The sequence below is a fragment of the Pristis pectinata genome, chromosome 12 (genome assembly GCF_009764475.1).
Source record: "Pristis pectinata isolate sPriPec2 chromosome 12, sPriPec2.1.pri, whole genome shotgun sequence".
NCBI lineage: Eukaryota > Metazoa > Chordata > Chondrichthyes > Rhinopristiformes > Pristidae > Pristis > Pristis pectinata.
The window spans coordinates 7,210,884-7,230,222 of NC_067416.1; the positions used below are offsets into that span (position 1 = coordinate 7,210,884).

The 19,339-nt window shown below is 43.2% G+C and overlaps 1 protein-coding gene across 4 annotated transcripts in view; it reads right to left on the bottom strand.

Annotated features, from left to right (window-relative positions):
* The window catches only part of sfxn2 (sideroflexin 2), an 84,799-nt gene that overhangs the window by 55,552 nt on the left and 9,908 nt on the right, over positions 1 to 19,339 (bottom strand). For 3 of the 4 annotated variants that reach the window (XM_052027705.1, XM_052027707.1, XM_052027703.1), the window contains 2 exons: positions 11,482 to 11,661; positions 2,484 to 2,654 (listed from right to left, as the gene is read on the bottom strand). In XM_052027705.1, coding sequence (XP_051883665.1) covers positions 2,484 to 2,654; positions 11,482 to 11,661 — 351 coding nt within the window. The remainder of the gene's footprint in view (positions 1 to 2,483; positions 2,655 to 11,481; positions 11,662 to 19,339) is intronic. The other variant, XM_052027704.1, reaches the window with a different exon arrangement.

Sequence of the window (19,339 nt, forward strand, 5' to 3'; positions counted from 1 at the left end):
CTGCAGCTTCCCTGCCACGTCACACATGGTCCTACTCTGGAAATATTGCCTGCCTTTCACTGTCGCTGGGCCTGAACCTAAGAACTCCCTGCCCAACGATGTTGTGGGAGCACCTTCACCAGAAGGACTGCAGTGGTTCAAGGCGGCTTACGACCACCTTCTTGATGGTAATTAGGGATGTGCAATAAATGCTGGCCTTGCCGACAACAGCCAGATCCCAGAAAATAAATTTGAAGAAAAAGGTTGAAAAGGCCAGTTGCCCAGTGAAAAACAATAGGGGAGCAAATGGTAGCCCCGCTGACGTTCTAACATCTGGCAAAGGGGAACAATAAGCAGCCTCACCTCCCAGATCGAAGATAAGATATCTTTATTAGTCACATGTACATCAAAACACACAGTGAAATACATCTTTTGCGTAGAGTGTTCTGGGGGCAGCCTGCAAGTGTCGCCACGCTTCCGGCGCCAACATAGCATGCCCACAACTTCCTAATCCATACGTCTTTGGAGATGTGGTAGGAAACCAGAGCACCCAGAGGAAACCTACATAGTCATGAGGAGAACGTACAAACTACTTACAGACAGCGGCGGGAATTGAACCCGAGTCTCTAGCGCTGTAAAAGCGTTATGCTAACCACTACACTACCGTACCTGCCCTAATGTTCTGGGGGCAGCCCACAAGTGTTGCCACGCTTCCAGTGCCAACATAGCGTGCCCACAACTTCCTAACCCGTACGTCTTTGGAATGCGGGAGGAAACCGGAGCACCCAGAGGAAACCCACGCAGACACGGGGAGAACATACAAACTCCTTGCAGGCAGCGGCCGGAATTGAACCTGGGTCACTGGCACTGTAATAGTGTTACGAGGAGGAGAACATGACAGGGTACTTCAGACACCTGCCACCATCTTCAAGGGAGGAGCAAGGGCAAATGCAGTAGGGGTCTCCTTGCCACAGGGAAGGTGATCTTATTTAACAGATCCACAACAGACCCCATCTCACTTCAGACTGGGGCCAAGCAGGGCTGCCCATGACACTTCTCAATCTGTCTTGCTGAACCTCCAGTAAGCTTCCTGTTGGAATGCAGCTAACCTACAGGACAAATAGGGAATTATTTAAACAACATCACCTCCACTCCAGAACTTGGGTCCCTCCATCCTAAGTCATCAAACTGCAAGTACACAGGTGATGCTTGCACATTCATGAGTACGGAAACGAAGCTCTTGGTAATATTCAGTGTCATCTCCAAAGCTGACATGCTTCGAGGCCCTAAGTGCCCTCTGGGTAGGTCATATGTTCATATTCCCAACACCAGACTCCCAAAAGAGACACTCCACACCAAGCCCTGTCATGGCAAAAGATCATCAGGTGAACAGAAGAAACAACTCAAGACTGTTAGAACCATAGAAAACTACAGAACAGAAAACAGGCCATTTGGCCCTTCTAGTCTGTGCCGAAACATTATTCTGCTAGTCCCATTTACCTGCCCCTAGCCCATACCCCTCCAGACCTCTCTCATCCATGTATCTATCCAATTTACTCTTAAAAGTTAAGAGCGAGCCCGCATTTACCACATTGGATGGCAGCCCATTCCACACTCCCACCACAATTTGAGTGAAGAAGTTCCCTCTAATGTTCCCCCAAACCTTTCCCCTTTCACCCTAAAGCCATGTCCTCTCGTACTTATCTCTCCTAATCTAGGTGGAAAGAGCCTACCTGCATTAACTCTGTCTATGCCCCTCATCATTTTGTAAACCTCTATCATATCTCCTCTCATTCTTCTCCACACCAAGGAATAAAGTCCTAACATGCTCAATCTTTCCCTGTAACTCAACTCCTGAAGACCCGGCAACATTCTTGTAAATCTCCTCTGCACTCTTTCAATCTTACTGACATCCTTCCTGTAGTTCGGCAACCAGAACTGCACACAATATTCTAAATTTGGTCTCACCAATGACTTATACAACCTCACCAAAACATTCCAACTCCTATACTCAATACTTTGATTTATAAATGCCAGGATGCCAAAAGCCTTTTTTACAACCCTGTCTACCCGTGACTCTACTTTCAGGGAATTACGTATCTGAACTCCCAGATCCCTTTGTTCCTCTACACTCCTCAGTGCCCTACCATTTACTGTGTATGTCCTTCCCTTGATTTGTCCTTAAAAGCCTTAAAAGACTGTTCTTAAAGTCTCACTGAAAACGTGTAACCGTCTCACCAGCTCATGGGAAGCCCATGCCCACGATGACTTAAAATGCAGAAGGAGCATCTGGGTTGGCGTTAAGAACCTCAAGTCCCTTCCTTGAGAGGACTCAGAAGCCCAGCACCTGCCTGTCCCATCAGGCACTGCCTGTAGGTCACACATTGGATACATCAGCCAGCTCAGGACCCAGACATCAGGAGTGAAGGCAAGTTGCCTTTGACCAGCCCCAGGGATTGCCTTAAAGAGAAGCTGGAACTCAGCACCAAATTCTATAGGTGTACCTGTAAAACTGTAGCATGAAGCCAGTGATTGCCATACCACCAGGGACCTGAAATGACATCCGCCCAATTAAGTTCATCCTTTCTCCACTGTCCGGGTGGAACGCAGAGTCGTAGAGTTTCTTTGCGTACAGCAACTGTTCCCTGGTCGTTCCTGGAGGTAGAGTGCCAGCTCTGCAAAATAACAAGGTCAACAATGCACATCATCAAATTCTCTTTCTTTTCTTTTTCAATCTTTTTATTGAATTTCAAATTAATATACATAACATTAGTGATTATACATATGGTGCGATCTTTTTCAAATCCCTTTCAATAACCTTTGAATATAGATGAGAGGAGCTAACGACATAATGTTTTTTTTAAACCGAAGAAATATCAGTGCAGTTTGTTTTTGAAGTTTTTGGTTTGCTTTTATTTTTTTTTTAATTTGGGGGTTCTCTTTTCATATAATTAAATATCTTTTCAAATTTTTTTGTATCATGCTCACTTAGTAAGAGATTGGAAGGTTCAGATTATATATTTTACTCCCTGTGACGGTATATATTAACTTATTATTATCATCAAATTCTCTTTCGGTTTTGTCTCGTCAGTCTAGTCAAAGTGTGGTGCAATATGAGCAATACACGGATTCAAACTTCTAGTCAAGTTTGTTGTCATATGCACAAGTACATGTATGACAGATGCAATGATAAAATTATTGCAGCAGCATCACAGGCACATAGCATTGGAGACATAACCTTCAAAAGAAAAACATAAATTATAGAAAATTATACAAGAAAGAACACAATTAGAACAAAAGCAAAGTCCATTGTAGTGCAAGGTAGTCAAAGTGGTCATAGTGTTGCTATGCTGAGGTAGTGATTAGTGTTGTGCAGGTTGGTTCAAAAACCGAATGGTTGAAGGGAAGTAACTGTTCTTGAACCCAGTGGTGTGGGACTTCAGGCTTCTGTACCTCCTGCCCGATGGTAGCTGCAAGAAGATGGCATGGCCCAATGGCGTGGGTCTTTGATAACCCTACAATCCATGTTACAATGCCCAACTCTGAAGACACAACAAGTTCATTCATGTAGTGCCTGTGAGGCAGTGAAACAGCCCTGGAGGTTTCACTAAAGTGCAATCAGACAAAAAAATGACATTGAGGTAAAGGAGGAAATATTAGGGCAGGCTTGGTCACAAAGAGATAAATTTTAGGGTATGTCTTAAAAAGAGGAGATAATGGTGGGAAGGTTTAAAGAGTTGTTACGGACTCAGTGAAAGTCCCTTTAAGATAGAGAGTGTGTGTGTATGTGTGTGTGGGGCATGCTTACGTCAATAGAAGATAAAGGACGTAATGACGTTGTTGAAGAAGGAGAAGAAGGAGAGAGAGAGAGAGAGAGAGAGAGAGAGAAGGGAGAGAGACACCAGCCTGCTTGTTTTCTCTATCGATGGATGAGAAACAATAACTGTGTTTGCCACTGAAATCCATGTATGGAAGTTGGAAGTAATCCGGTGGAGTTCACTTTGTTGCTGACCTGTAGAAGGAAACAGGTATTTGTGTGTGGACGACCACGATTCGGATGCTTTTCGGGGTGAGGAAGTCACTACCGAGTAAACGCTGAAGTGTCGTTTGGATTCCATCGTGGAACATTTGGATTTCGTATTTACTCTCTCTATATTTCTCTACGTCTACGTCTTATCTTCAGACAACGGTGGTTGTTGAAGAAGCCCTTGCTTATGTTTCACCTTGTGGCTTGCGGAACTGAACTTTAAGAACCATTCCGGAACTTGGAGTTTGGGACTTTGTCACACACACACACACACGAAGAGTTTAGTTTTGGGGTTAACGTTCGAGGTTTAACATTTTTGAATTCTAACATACTAACATTTTTACTTTTATTTTACGTATTATCATAAGTAGTGATTAATAAAATAGTTGTTAACACTGAATCATGACTCAGTGTGTTTCTTTTGTTGCTGGTTCGTGACAGAGTGGATTCCTGAGATTAGGACCAAGGCAGTAAAAGGATCACCTGCCAGTGTTGGAATGGATGGATTGCGGATGCAAAAGAGGCCAAAGACCTCAGAATTCTCCAAGAGTTTTGGGCTCATCCAAGATTAGAATTATCACATCATATTTATTCTTAAATCATCATTAACCTTCCGCCAACTCATATACCACTTACACGTTCTGACAAAGTTCTTCGACCTGAACCGTTAGCTCCGTTTCTCTTCCCACAGATACAGCCTGACTTCCCCAGTGTTTCTAGCATTTCCTGTTATAATACTGTTTACAATAAGCCAGTTTGCTGATTTTCAACTTCTAAAAATATGCCAAGGCTCTCCTTGAGGTAAATGCCTTTTTCTGCAAAGTTGTCATCATTGAAATGATGTGACATTATCAAAGAGTTGGCATGGACATGAAGGGCCAAATGGCCTCCTTCTGTGCTGTAATCATTCAACGATTCTAAGCAACTGTGGGGAAGAGCAGGAGCACAAGTAATTTGTCCTTAAAATGGGAAGCATATAAGATAGGAAAGTCTACAGAAAAGTTAATTCTGGAACATATTTCCCATTAACCTTTGACAATAGTGTAAGGAATGAAACTGTGGGCAGGAAATTCTTCATTAGAAGCTAGATCAACATACGAAATGAACTCCTGCATCAGGCAGCAGAGAATTGAATAGATTTTCAAGGAAGAATTATTTAACAGGCGGTTGGGTGCTGTGATGGGAATTGACCAGTTATCACTAGACGAATAAGCCACAACAAACCAATACCCTTCCTCATCCATAATTATCTTGTGATTTTGAGAATAAAGCAGCCTTGAATATTTCCATCACCACTTAAAAACAGGGCTATGAAAACTTCTAATGAGAGGTGGCTCAAGGACTGCAATAACCTTGTTTTAGGCCTTGTTTCTCTTGCATTCCCTACAGTTCTCTTTATCCTAAGACATGTCAACTTACTATTTTTGCTTTAGTTTACGCTGACAGTATACATAAAAGATACATTAAAATATTGAATGCACTAGTTGCCAAGTTGGATCGGAGTTACCACAGATCATTGTTCCCAATTTTACCCTAAAACTTACAGTAAAAATGTGTAAAGAGTGAGTTTTCCCCGATTGGTGAGTCAGTCTGGTAACACTACAACCCAAAATTTCTGGTAGTCTTGGTCACAAGACTTGAAAATGCATTGTTTGTATAATCCAACATCATCAAATATGTGCAACTGAAATTCAGCAGGGAGGTCAGTAACACAATGTCAAAGATAAATGGCAAAGGAAATTACGGTGAGAATTTGTTTGAGCAGCACACTGTTATTATCTTGAGTGCATTACCTGAAATGGCATGGTGAATTCATAATTTACTTTCAAAAGGAAACAGGATAAATATACGAAGGGGGTAAAATGGAGGTATGAGGAGTGGAATTAATGAGTAATTACTTTCAAACAGCAGGCACAGGGACACAATGGGGCAAGGAGCCTCCTTCGCTACAATGCTAACATATGCAGGCAGGTTTACACCCCATATGGTAAGAACTGCCAAGGGACTTATTTGCAGATCAATCTCCACTGATGGAAAGGTGCCACTTAAAACATCAGTCGGTCTTTGTTCACTGATCCACTGTGGACATTTTCTGCAGCCTTGGATATGGACAGAGAGAGAGAGAGGATAAGAGAGAGAGAGAGGATAAGAGAGAGAGAGAGAGAGAGAGAGAGAGAGAGAGGATAAGAGAGAGAGAGAGAGAGAGGATAAGAGAGAGAGAGAGAGAGAGGATAAGAGAGAGAGAGAGAGAGAGGATAAGAGAGAGAGAGAGAGAGGATAAGAGAGAGAGAGAGAGAGGATAAGAGAGAGAGAGAGAGGATAAGAGAGAGAGAGAGAGGATAAGAGAGAGAGAGAGAGGATAAGAGAGAGAGAGAGGATAAGAGAGAGAGAGGGGATAAGAGAGAGAGAGAGGGGATAAGAGAGAGAGAGAGGGGATAAGAGAGAGAGAGGGGATAAGAGAGAGAGAGAGGGGATAAGAGAGAGAGAGAGGGGATAAGAGAGAGAGAGGGGATAAGAGAGAGAGAGAGGGGATAAGAGAGAGAGAGAGGGGATAAGAGAGAGAGAGAGGGGATAAGAGAGAGAGAGAGAGAGGATAAGAGAGAGAGAGAGAGAGGATAAGAGAGAGAGAGAGAGAGGATAAGAGAGAGAGAGAGAGGATAAGAGAGAGAGAGAGAGGATAAGAGAGAGAGAGAGAGGATAAGAGAGAGAGAGAGAGAGAGAGAGAGAGAGAGAGAGAGAGAGAGAGAGAGAGAGAGAGAGAGAGAGAGGATAAGAGAGAGAGAGAGAGAGGATAAGAGAGAGAGAGAGAGGATAAGAGAGAGAGAGAGAGAGGATAAGAGAGAGAGAGAGAGAGGATAAGAGAGAGAGAGAGAGGATAAGAGAGAGAGAGAGAGAGAGAGGATAAGAGAGAGAGAGAGAGAGAGAGAGGATAGAGAGAGAGAGAGAGAGAGAGAGGATAAGAGAGAGAGAGAGAGAGGATAAGAGAGAGAGAGAGAGGATAAGAGAGAGAGAGAGAGGATAAGAGAGAGAGAGAGAGAGAGGATAAGAGAGAGAGAGAGAGAGAGAGGATAAGAGAGAGAGAGAGAGAGGATAAGAGAGAGAGAGAGAGAGAGGATAAGAGAGAGAGAGAGAGAGAGGATAAGAGAGAGAGAGAGAGAGGATAAGAGAGAGAGAGAGAGAGGATAAGAGAGAGAGAGAGAGGATAAGAGAGAGAGAGAGAGAGAGAGAGAGGATAAGAGAGAGAGAGAGAGAGAGGATAAGAGAGAGAGAGAGAGAGGATAAGAGAGAGAGAGAGAGAGAGAGGATAAGAGAGAGAGAGAGAGAGAGAGGATAAGAGAGAGAGAGAGAGAGGATAAGAGAGAGAGAGAGAGAGAGAGAGGATAAGAGAGAGAGAGAGAGAGAGAGAGGATAAGAGAGAGAGAGAGAGAGAGAGAGGATAAGAGAGAGAGAGAGAGAGAGAGAGGATAAGAGAGAGAGAGAGAGAGAGAGAGGATAAGAGAGAGAGAGAGGATAAGAGAGAGAGAGAGAGAGAGAGAGAGAGAGAGAGAGAGAGAGAGAGAGAGAGAGAGAGAGAGAGAGGATAAGAGAGAGAGAGAGAGATGGGGGGGAGGCGAGAGGGAGGAGGCCCAGCTAGACCTGTGGAAGGGTGGTTGGTGTGGAGGGAGGAAGCTGAAGTGGAAAACGGAGGATGAAAAGAGAGCTTCGCCTTAAAAACAAACACTTTTTGCACACTGATTGGTTAAGATCTGGAATACACTGCTGGAGGGGAGGTGAATCCAGATTAAGTTGTGGCACTCAAAAGGAAACTGGGTAAATATTTAAAAGGAAAGGATTTGCAGGATTATGTGGAGAGAGTGAAGGAGGGGGACTAACCAGATTGTTGTTACCCAGAAATGGGCAACAGCAGCCCACTCGATGGGCTGAATGCCCTCCTAGCTCCTAAAAATTCTGAGACTCTAAAATATTTTAGTAGTTTTGCTAAAAAGTCACTTTTTTTCCTCCTCCCAGTATATGTTTAAGGGCCTCCACTATCTTGAAGGATTCAGACATGTCTTTGGTGATTGTGGTGTCTGTTTCGCATCCTTATCAAGTTTCTGGTATTTTAACAGCCTTTAAATGTGTTTGTCCAACGGGAATTTACTCTTCTTTAGTTTTTTTAAATTTATTTTCTGGTACAGCGTGGGAAACAAGTCGGAGACTCTGTCCCGGAGGAAAGGATAGGTTGATGAGGTCATGATGACAGTGCACATAAACAGCTGTGTGAATTTGAAAGATTTTGCTTTCAAGAGAGATTAATGGAAAAGAAGCAAACACTGTTCCAATTCCTGAAAATAAAATGTCAGAAATATTATCCTGGCAATCATAAGCATGTTTCCCTGGTAACTTTCATTTGAAAAGAATTGTGTTCTATCAAGAAAAATGAATTAAAGCACACTCAATAGGAACGAGGGTGATACTTCCGTGGGTTAATAAAGCAGACGGATTGCTAATGAATTAGTGGAGTTCTTTTGAGGATAAAACATTAAGTGGGAAACCAATGGATTTTGGACAAGGAACAATTAAGAGATTCACTACAAGTTCTGTGAAGAAGGACTTGGATGTTAGGGGAATCTAGGAGGACTGAATGACCAGATTCTAATCTTTTGCTCCTAATTCCTAATGTTCAGTACATAATCATTGCTCATATGGTTGTGTCTGATTAAATCTATTTAAGAGTCTAACACTAATAATATGCACAACTATATTTGTGATTCCATTATCTTCAGCCCTTTCACTGTCTCTCTCTACATCTCTTTCCCTCCATCTCTCCCTGTCTCTCTCTCTCTCTCACTGTCTCCCACCCTCATCTGCTTATCATCCCCCTCACCTGGATCCACCTGTCACCTGCCAGCTCTTGCTCCACCCCTTCCCCCCCCCCCCACCTCTTTATGCTGGCTACCTCCCCTCTTTCTTTCCCGTCCAGATGAAGGGTCTTGACCCGAGACGGCGACTGTCCAATTCCCTCCATAGATGCTGCCTGACCCACTGATTTCCTCCAGCTCTTCATGTGTTGCTCCAGATTCCAGCACCTGCAGTCTCTTGTGTCTCCACAATTATATTTCATTTGCCAGTACATAACCTGAGAGATCCTGCAATGCACTATGTAGGGAGTGCTGCACTGTTATTTATCCTGCAGTCAAAATTATCTGTCACCTTGCTATGTGCAGGAGGTTGCCTGTTTAAAAAGCAGGACCTTTCTGGTTGTAATGTTCGGATTATGAGACCAGAAACAGGAAGATAGTACAGCTGAATGCATGTCTAAAGAGCTGGTGTAGGAGGGAAGGCTTCAGATACCTGGATCATTGGGAACTCTTCTAGAGCAGGCGGGACCTGTACAAGAAGGGCAGGTTGTACACTACTTTAAACCATCCTCAGCAGCACTAGCAACCCTCCCTGCAAGGAAAGTAGCAGTTAGCGTAAAGCTATTACAGCACTAGAGACCCGGGTTCAATTCCGGCCACCCCCTGTAAGGAGTTTGTACGTTCTCCCCGTGACTGCGTGGGTTTCCTCCGGGTGCTCCGGTTTCCTCCCACATTCCAAAGACGTACGGGTTAGGAAGCTGTGGGCACGCTATTTTGGCGCCAGAAGAGTGGCGACACTTGCGGGCTGCCCCCAGAACACTATGCAAAAGATGCATTTCACCGTGTGTTTCAATGTACATGTGACTAATAAAGAGATCTTATTTTACATTGGTACTAAGTAGGAGCAGCAGGTCAGCAGGTGGAGAGATCGGCAATGGTTAAGTCAGGTAAATCCAACAGGGAAAATAGACAGGGCCAGGACAATGAACACAGCAGGTATGAAGGTCTGGTGTATTTATTTTAATGCAAGGAGTATAACGGGTAAAGCAGATGAGCTTAGAGCCTGGATTAGTGCATGGAACTCCAATACTGTAGCTATTACTGAAATTTGATTGAGAGAATGACAGGACTGGAAGCTCAATGTTGAGATGTGACAGACAGGGATATGGACCTTGTGCAGGCAGGGGGGGCTTAGTTAGGTTGGCATCATGGTCAGCACAGACATTGTGGGCCGAAGGGCCTGTTCCTGTGCTGTACTGTTCTATGTTTTAATCCTACATTTTCCACCTTAAACTAAGAGGTTGCATTTCAAATATGCTTAAACACAAATAAAATAAAAATCAGGAAACACTGGAAACTTTTAGCAGGAAGTGCAACAACTATCCATTCGCTTCCTCCTTTCCCAGGGCCAGAGCCAGTAACAATCTTTCCAGGTGAAACAGTGATTTACTTACACAGCTCACAGCTTGGTACACTCAATCTGCTGCTCACAATGGAGACAAAACCCAGACTGGGTGGTTGCTTTGCCAAGCACATTCACTTGGTCCACTTGTGGGTGCCCATCTCTGGCTACTTGCCATTTTAATTGCACCTTGTCTATGACATCTTTGTCCTGAGGTTCCTCCAATCTTGAGCTCAATTCTAGCTCAAGAAACAGTATCTCATCTTTCAATTACAGCCCACCAGCCTCAAAGTTTGAGTTCAACAACTTAACCACCACTTCCATTTTCTCAGACACCAGACACGGTAGTGTAGACGGCAGGCACGGTAGTGTAGCGGTTAGCGTAACGCTATTACAGCGCCAACGACCCGGTTTCAATTCCTGTCTGTAAAGAGTTCTCCCCATGTCTGCGTACGTTTCCTCCGGGTGCTCCGGTTTCCTCCCACATTCAAAAGACATATGGGTTAGGAAGTTGTGAGCATGCTATGTTGGCACCAGAAGCGTGGCGACACTTGCAGGCTGCCCCCAGAACACTCTGAGCAAAAGATGCACGTCACTGTGTGTTTCAATGTACACGTGACTAATAAAGAAATCTTATCTTATCAGTAGTAATGGTTTACCATTTAAACTACACAAGGACACCTTTTGTTCCTGTACTTACCATATTACCACCCTTTTTGCCTTGCACTAATCCATTCATAGTATCATCATTCTTGTTGTCCTTATTAACATAATTTCCTTCGCTCCTGCCCCACATCACCACCCTGCCAGGCCTACACCTTGACCACGATTCAGTGCTTGACGTTTCCATCTTCTTTCAAAGCCATTGTCCTGACACTGTCTCTGTTTCTCTCTCTCTTTGCAGATGCTGCCTGATTAGTTGAGCGTTTTCAACATTTTTGTTTTCTACTTAAAGTGGTCTGGGATGTCCCAATGTTGTGAAAGATGCCAAACGCACATCTTTTTTATTCAATTCTCTCATGGCTTTGTACAATACAACACCTCACTGTGCTGTTCAGGTAAGCCAGTTCCTCTCCCTAACTTCATGTACTAATGCTGGGGAGCAACAAACAATCTTCTGGAGGAACTCAGCAGGTCAAGCAGCACCTGTGGGTGGAAAGGAATTGCCTCAGGAAAGGAATTGCTAGTCTCAAACCACCTACATTCCTAGACTGCAGTAATAAATTGTGTACCTGCACCTGTCAACCAGGTCCTTTGCTTTATCGAGGCTTGCATTGGACAATACCACTGTGCGTGGGTCTGTGATGTTGAAAAAGTGCTTTAACCGACCCATGAAAGTGCTCTGATCCCATCGCGGAGCATCGATGTTAAATTTAGTGAGATCCACTGCATCTCCTGCCATCTTTGAAAATCTGAAAGAGAAAATGTTTTCCAAGACCTTTTATTTCATTAGAGCTTAGAACATCAATTAAATTAGCCACAGTTTGATTTTAGAAAGAAGGGTGACCTTTCCCAAAGGTACGTTTGGCATTGTGATTGGTACAGACATCGTGGGCTGAAGGGCCATACTGTTCTATGTACATTTGAAGTTTCTGAAATACCAGACATTATTAACGTCTTCTTCCTCATTACATTTGCACATCAAGGTGCCATTGTAGGATCATAGAGTCATACAGCACAGAAACAAATAGCACCAGAAAGGAGAGCGAGCAGTACAGAGCAAGCAGAAGCAGCCTTGTTCTTTCTAAACATAGTGAGAGTGAGGTGGGGAGGGGGAGAAAGAACTGGTAGAAATAGATTTTCTGCATGCAGAACAAAAATCACCATTCCCTGTACAAGTGATGGTGGAACTTTCAGCTTAAGTTACATTTAATGCAAATTGTGTTTTTATAGCATTTTACAGCAGACTAAAACAGAAATCAAGCTGGAATAGTATACACCCATGATTTGGTCACACACCCAAATGAATCAATGAAAATGGTTCTTTTGAGAACCATGGAAAGAGGCCTTTCGGCCCAACTCATCCATGCTGACCAAGTTGCCAACCTGAGCAATTCCCATTTGCCTGTGTTTGGCCCATATCCCTCTGAACCTTTCCTATTCATGTACCTGTCCAAGTGCCTTTTAAATATTGTTAATGTACCTGCCTCAACCACTTCCTCTGGCAGCTCATTCCACATACGGACCACCTTCTGGGTGAAAAAAATGTCCCTCAGATTATCATTAAATCTCTCCCCTCTCACCCTAAACCTATGCCCTCTAGTTCTTGATTCCCCAACCCTGGGGAAAAGACTGTGTGTATTCAACCTATCTATGCCCCTCATGATTTTATACACCTCTAAGATCACCTTTCATTCTCCTATGCTCCAATGAATAAAGTCCTAGCTGCTCAACCTCTCCCTATAACTCAGTCCCTCAAGTCCTGGCAACATCCTCATAAATCTTTTCTGCACTCTTTCCAGCTTAATGGCATCTTTTCTATAGCAGGGAGACCAAAACTGAACACAACAATCACTTGGTAAGGATATTATCCAGTGTGCAACAAACTGTGTGGTCCCAAGTTTTATTTACTTACTTTTAAGCTCATGCTGCTGTTGCAAGCTGGGCCAGCACTTATCTAGCATCCCGAACCAAGTGCCTAACTGGGCCACTTCGGAGCCCAGTTAAGGGTCTGCTTCATTTATGGGTCTAGAGTTGCATGTAGACCAGGCCAGGTGAGAATGGCAACTTGGCCCTGGGGAGTGTTGCAGAACAGTGGGACCTTGGAGTACAAGTACATGGTTCACTAAAAGTGGAATCACAGGTAGACAGGGTGGTGCAGGTGGCTTTTGGCATGCTGGCCTTCATAAGTCAGGGCATTGAGTATAAAAGTTGGGAGGTCATGGTGCAGTTGTACAGGACGCTGGTGAGGCCACACTTGGAGTATTGTGTTCAGTTTTGGTCGTCCTGCTATAGCAAAGATGTTACTAAACTGGAAAGAGTTTACAAGGATGTTGCCAGGACGAGAAAAGATTTACAAGGACATTGCCAGGACTTGAGGGACTGAGTTATACGGAGAGGTTGGACAGGCCAGGACTTTATTCCTTAAAGCATAGGAGACTGAGCGATGATCTTATAGAGTGTATAAAATCATGAGAGGCATGGATAAGGTGAATGCACTCAGTCTTTTTCCCAGGATTGGGAAATCAAGAACTAGAGGGCAGAGGTTTAAAGAGAGAGGGGAAAGATTAATTTGGAATTAGATGGGCAACTTTTTTTTTACACCAAGGATGGGATCTATGTGGAATGAACTGCCAGAGGAAGTGTTGAGGCGGATACAACAACAACTTTTAAAAGACAGTTGAACAGGTACATGGATTGGAAAGGTTTAGAAGGTTATGGGCCAAACTCTGGCAAATGGGACTAGCTTGGATGCAGCATCTTGGTTGGCACGGATGAATTGGGCCGAAGGGCCTGCTTCCATGCTGTATAACTCTATGACTCTTTCCTTCCCTGAGCAACTGAGTTCTTACTATAAGCCAGAAATTGCACCATTGCTGATACCAGATTTTTATTAATGATTATTTAATTACTTGAATTTACATTTCCGAGTAACCATGGTAGAATTCAAGCTCAGGTCTCTGGACCTTTAGACCAAGTTTTCAATACTTCGATAACTTAATGACTACATAGAAGTACATCAAATTATGAGAGGTATAGATACGGTAGATAGTCTTTCCTCCAGAGTGGAAATGTCAAATACCAGAGGGCATAGGTTTAAGGTGAGTGGGGGAAAGTTTAAAGGAGATTTACGAGGCAAGTTTTTTTTTAAACACACAGAGAGTGGGAGGTGCCTGGAACACACTGCCAGGGGAAGTGGTGGAAGCAGATATGACAGCAACATTTAAGAGGCATTTGGACAGGCACATGAACATGCAGGGAATGGAGGGAGAGAGACCATATGCAGACACATGGGATCAGTTTGGATTGGCATAGTGGTCGACACACACATTGTGGGCTGAAGGCCTATATATTGTAGTCACAACCCATTGTACCATGTCATCCAGGAATGACACCAGGGCTGTATGGGCTGTTATAATTTGCCTCTGACACCCTTCTTTTCATAGGGCTAACTTGAAGCGACAGTTATACAGTTGCTGAACCAGTCCAAAGCCGAAGGAAAGTGAATGCATCACCAAAATATCACTGCCAAATTTGTTATGGGTCCATGCTTTGATCAGGGTTCCTACAGACAGATTCCATAGAGTTCTTATTAGACTACTTGTGCCATCAGTGCTTGAAGTGGCTGTGACCAGTTCAGATCTGATTTGGAGCCTTCTGCATTTTTGTACAAGGTTAAAACCAGGATGCTTTACTGTTGGGTTGGAGATTGGATGTTTATCCCAGATATCGGTTTCATTCTAAGCTTTCCTCTAGGCTGCACGGTTGTGTTCCACAAGTGCTTGTACATGTGTCCGCAAAGTTTCCAGAAGGCCAGACATCAAGCCGTGAGGATTTTAAAATCTCTGTGGACAGGTAGGTCTGGGCTGTCATTCTTGCGGATGACGTCATTGAATGTAGCTTGTTATGGCATACGTTTATTGGAGCATTATTGTCCAGCACCAGAAACAAGCGAGTTCGAGTAAATTTCAGGATTCTAGTGATAGCATCCACTGCAGAACTTAGCTGCATATCCACACATTTGGTACGAGTGTCTGTGGCCCAGACAGGTGCACGGCCCTACACCAATGAGAAGGCCAATATCATGGCAGAGGTGCTAAGTACTCGCAGAGTGGCATCACAGCTTGTTCCTATCAGTTTCTGGATAACCTCAGACCTCAGAAATGGGGGAAGTGGGAGCAGAATCAATTATCAGCGAGTCTAGCAGAGTTGTGAACTTTCCATAGAACCACACAACATAGAACAATACAGCACAATACAGGCCCTTCAGCCCACCATGTTGTGCCGACCTTTAAACCACGTCTAAGACTAACTAACCCCTTCCTCCCACATATCCCCCTATTTTAAATTCCTCCATATGCTTACCTAACAAGCTCTTGAACTTGACCAACATATCAACCTCCACCACCACCCTAGGCAGCGCATTCCATGCACCAACCACTCTCTGGGTGAAAAACCTCCCTCTGACATCTCCCTTGAACTTCCCACCCATTACCTTAAAGCCATGCCCTCTTGTGTTGAGCATTTGTGCCCTGGGAAAGAGGCGCTGGCTGTCCACTCTATCTATTCCTCTTAATATTTTGTACACCTCTATCATGTCTCCCCCCATCCTCCTTCTCTCCAAAGAGTAAAGCCCTAGCTCCTTTAGTCTCTCCTCATAATCCATATTCTCCAATCCAGGCAGCATCCAAGTAAATCTCCTCTGCACCCTTTCCAACGCTTCCACATCCTTCCTATAACGAGGCAACCAGAATTGGACACAGTACTCCAAGTGTGGTCTAACCAGAGTTTTGTAGAGCAGCATCATTACCTCGCGGCTCTTAAACTCGATCCCACGACTTATGAAAGCTAACATTCCATTAGCTTTCTTAACTACCCTATCCACCTGTGAGGCAACTTTCAGTGATCTGTGGATATGAACCCCCAGATCCCTCTGCTCCTCCACACTCCCCAGAATCCTGCCATTAACCTCGTACTCCGCCTTGGAGTTTGTCCTTCCAAAGTGTACCACTTCACACTTCTCCGGATTGAACTCCATCTGCCACTTGTCAGCCCAGCTCTGCATCCTATCAATATCCCTCTGTAAGCTTCGACAACCCTCTTCGAAGATCCTTTCCCTCGAATATAAAAGACCAGCAGCAATCTATACTTGCTCCCACACTGGAGACTTGCACTTAGATGGAAGGAATGGTATGACTCCCATTTATAGGGTGCCCTTCAAAAGCTCAGGATGTGCCAGGTCTCTCTGCACTTCAAAAGTACATTGACTGTGCTCAACATTGTGGGAAATGCAGCAGCAATTTTGTGTTTTGGGTGTTATTCTTAATCAGCCTAGCAACACAAGGAATTTCAGTACTGTGACATGACCTGATGTCACCAGCTACCACTTCCAGCCATTGCTGAATTTAGAAGGGGACAAATCTACTTCTACTTAATCCAAATAATGCATCAGGAATGCAAATCTTCTTCCCCCAACCCTGACCAAAATATGTTTCCCCCACTTACACTACCAGCCTCGTGGCCTCTCTGAGAGATGAGCTGCTTATTTCAGCCATGGGTTCACACAACGTTAAGGACGACAGTTTAGGGTTCTTCTGCCACAGGAGAGGGAGGGGTGGGGTCAGGCGAGGAAGCCCCTTAAATATTGCAAATATGGGATTGGGGTAGCCCCCCAGGGAGCCACACGAGTGGCATCGTTTCTGTGTTTTTTATATAAAAAGGTAACACCAAGGATTGATCCATACACGAATTTAAAGCTTTGCACTGTATTATTGTTGTATATGGAGTGTTTTTTTTAGGATGAATAAAGTTTATTTTGGAGTTTAAAAAAATCTGCCTCATTCAAATATTCCCATCGCCTTAGAGCTGGCAGCAAGAGGATTTACATTTTAAGAGTTTGCACTGAATTTGAATCCCAGTCTCTAGGATGCAAACACAGAATGCTAACCACTGCCCTTCCATTTACTGGTGCTGTATTATGATTAATGATTCTCACACCAAACCACTTGACATACTATCAAAACAGTAGGTTAGGATTCCTAAAAATAATGAGATATCATTATTTAAAGGTTTTGTGGAAAGATCCATTGGGGAGACATTTTAGACCTCAAACTACAATATTCTGGTTTGATTTTCTTGAAAGTAACTCATTCTACGAAATGATTATGTCAGCCTCGATGGGAGAACCAGATGGTGCTCAGAAAACCTCAACATGCATATTTTTTACCCAGTTATGACTGGAGAATGATCCACAACTGATTTTACAGCACTTGTGTGAACACTGCTCACTTATTGGTTGACACCTACTGATCCCTGGGATCTTAATCTTATTGGACAACATTGACACAGCCACAAAGGATCTGTGTGCAAGCAGTTTACACTAACTTACAACTATTTAACATTAATGTTATTTCTACCTTATTTGTTTAAAGTACATCTGGTTTCACGTTAGTAAGAAGGGCTTTTATTTCTTAAGTGAGATTTTTAAAAATATTAATTTGTTTCTCAGTATCTGGCCTAACTGCCCTTGAAAAGAGTGACAGAGGGCATTTAACAGTCGACCATATTGGGGAGTCCAGAGTCACACAAGGCCAGACAAGAGCAAGAAGGCAAACTTCCTCCCCAAAGAACATTTTTGAACCCAACTAAGGTCAGGTTGTTAAGTCAAGTTTTTAATGACAGTCTGGTAGTTTTGTAATCATCCTTACTAATGACTAGATTTTCTTAACTTCGAGATTAATGACCAAATTTAAATTCTTCAGCTGGTGTGGTGAAATAGTTGTTCTGGTAAAGTAACTGACATATTACTTCATAAAGAAACAAATCAGGGGATCTGACCCAGTGCTAAGTCCCTTAAAATTGTTTTTATAAATGAAGAACTGAGTAAAACACATGGTGAAGGCATGTTCTAGAGTAATACAAAAATCAGTGTAAACTATCTTACTGTAGAAGTGGAACATGGTTTAATGTGAGTTCTCAAAAGTCAAACACTAATAAATTCAGAGATTAAAATTATCCAGCACACCAGTTGCTGGAGTATATCAAGTAAAGAAAAACTACCTGTCTGACAAGATTGGGCTTATTCCTACAATTTTTTAAAATTGCCATGGAATTCAAAGCTCAAAAGAGACAACACATATATACTGCTTCAAGAGCATGGAAGAGACTTCCTTTAGTTAGCAACACAGTGACTGTTATGTTTGTTCTTCATCAAGAGACAAATTTTGCGTGGGTTTAACATCTGAATATTTTATTAACCAATACTAGACAGCTTGCTTTTCCCCTCTCTTTTTACAGCCCCTTCCTGTTCCCCCATGTGACCCCTTGCACTGCCTACTGGGAACTGTAGTTCTTTATTATAACTACATAATAACACATAATTACACAGTGACTACAATGACAAGCTCTCTATAGATACCCACTTTCAGCAAAATTAAACATTCTAATAGGTTTATGAATTTTATAGAAACAAATCAGAGGAAATCTTTCCACTAAAACACCATGATCGGTGGGCATTTCTCACTTTAAACCCAACTGAGATTAGACTGTCAAGTCTCAATAACCTCCCAACATAACCAGTGCAGAGATAAGTATAACAAGGCCCAAATGCAGCTTCAAGCCGCCTTTCCTCACCCTCAGTGATCGTGTCACATCTGTGGACCAGAGTTTCAATGCTGAATCAACACTTGCAACCCTTCTCTTGCTAACCAGCAAAGCTCAGGAAAACAATGTAGCACGATAGCAAATTCAGATTGCATTAAAATTACAGCTTTAATGACTGATCAGGTCTGTACTTTACTATTGTCCCTGCCCCAATTTCCTGAAAAAGAATAGCATGTCTTGTTTCCAGATGGTCACAAAGGGCTTCAAGAGATGGTCACTCACTCCATAGAATGCTCTAAGGGTGGCCTTTGAATAGGAATCTAGACTTTACCAAGTAATTCATAGCTTTTTTTTTTAAAAAATGTGCCACCTCCGTCTATATGCCAAGAAAAACCACATATAGGCTTTCCTTACCCCTCTATTCACAGGGGTGCTACCAGCTGTCTTGGCTCCTACCTCTGAAATTCCCTTCTTGGATCTCTGCTCTTTTCACCCTTCATTTAAGATGCTTCTTATTCCTTTGACCAAATGTTTGGTCAACTTTCCTGACATCATCCACAGCCACACACCAAATTTTGTCTGATCATTCATGAGAATTATCTTGGATTGCTTTACATTAAATATGCCATCTAAATACAAGCTGTCATTGTATGGATGCTCAGACCCAGATTACTCTCCCTGGTACACCACTCCCTCCCTATTTAGTGATGTTTCAGACATCTTGGCTAAGGGCTACAATGACAGGTGTATACAGCCCATGAGATAATCTATGGAGGGGAAAAGCTCACAGACATCACACAAGAGTAAATCATTCAGCATTTCAGTGAC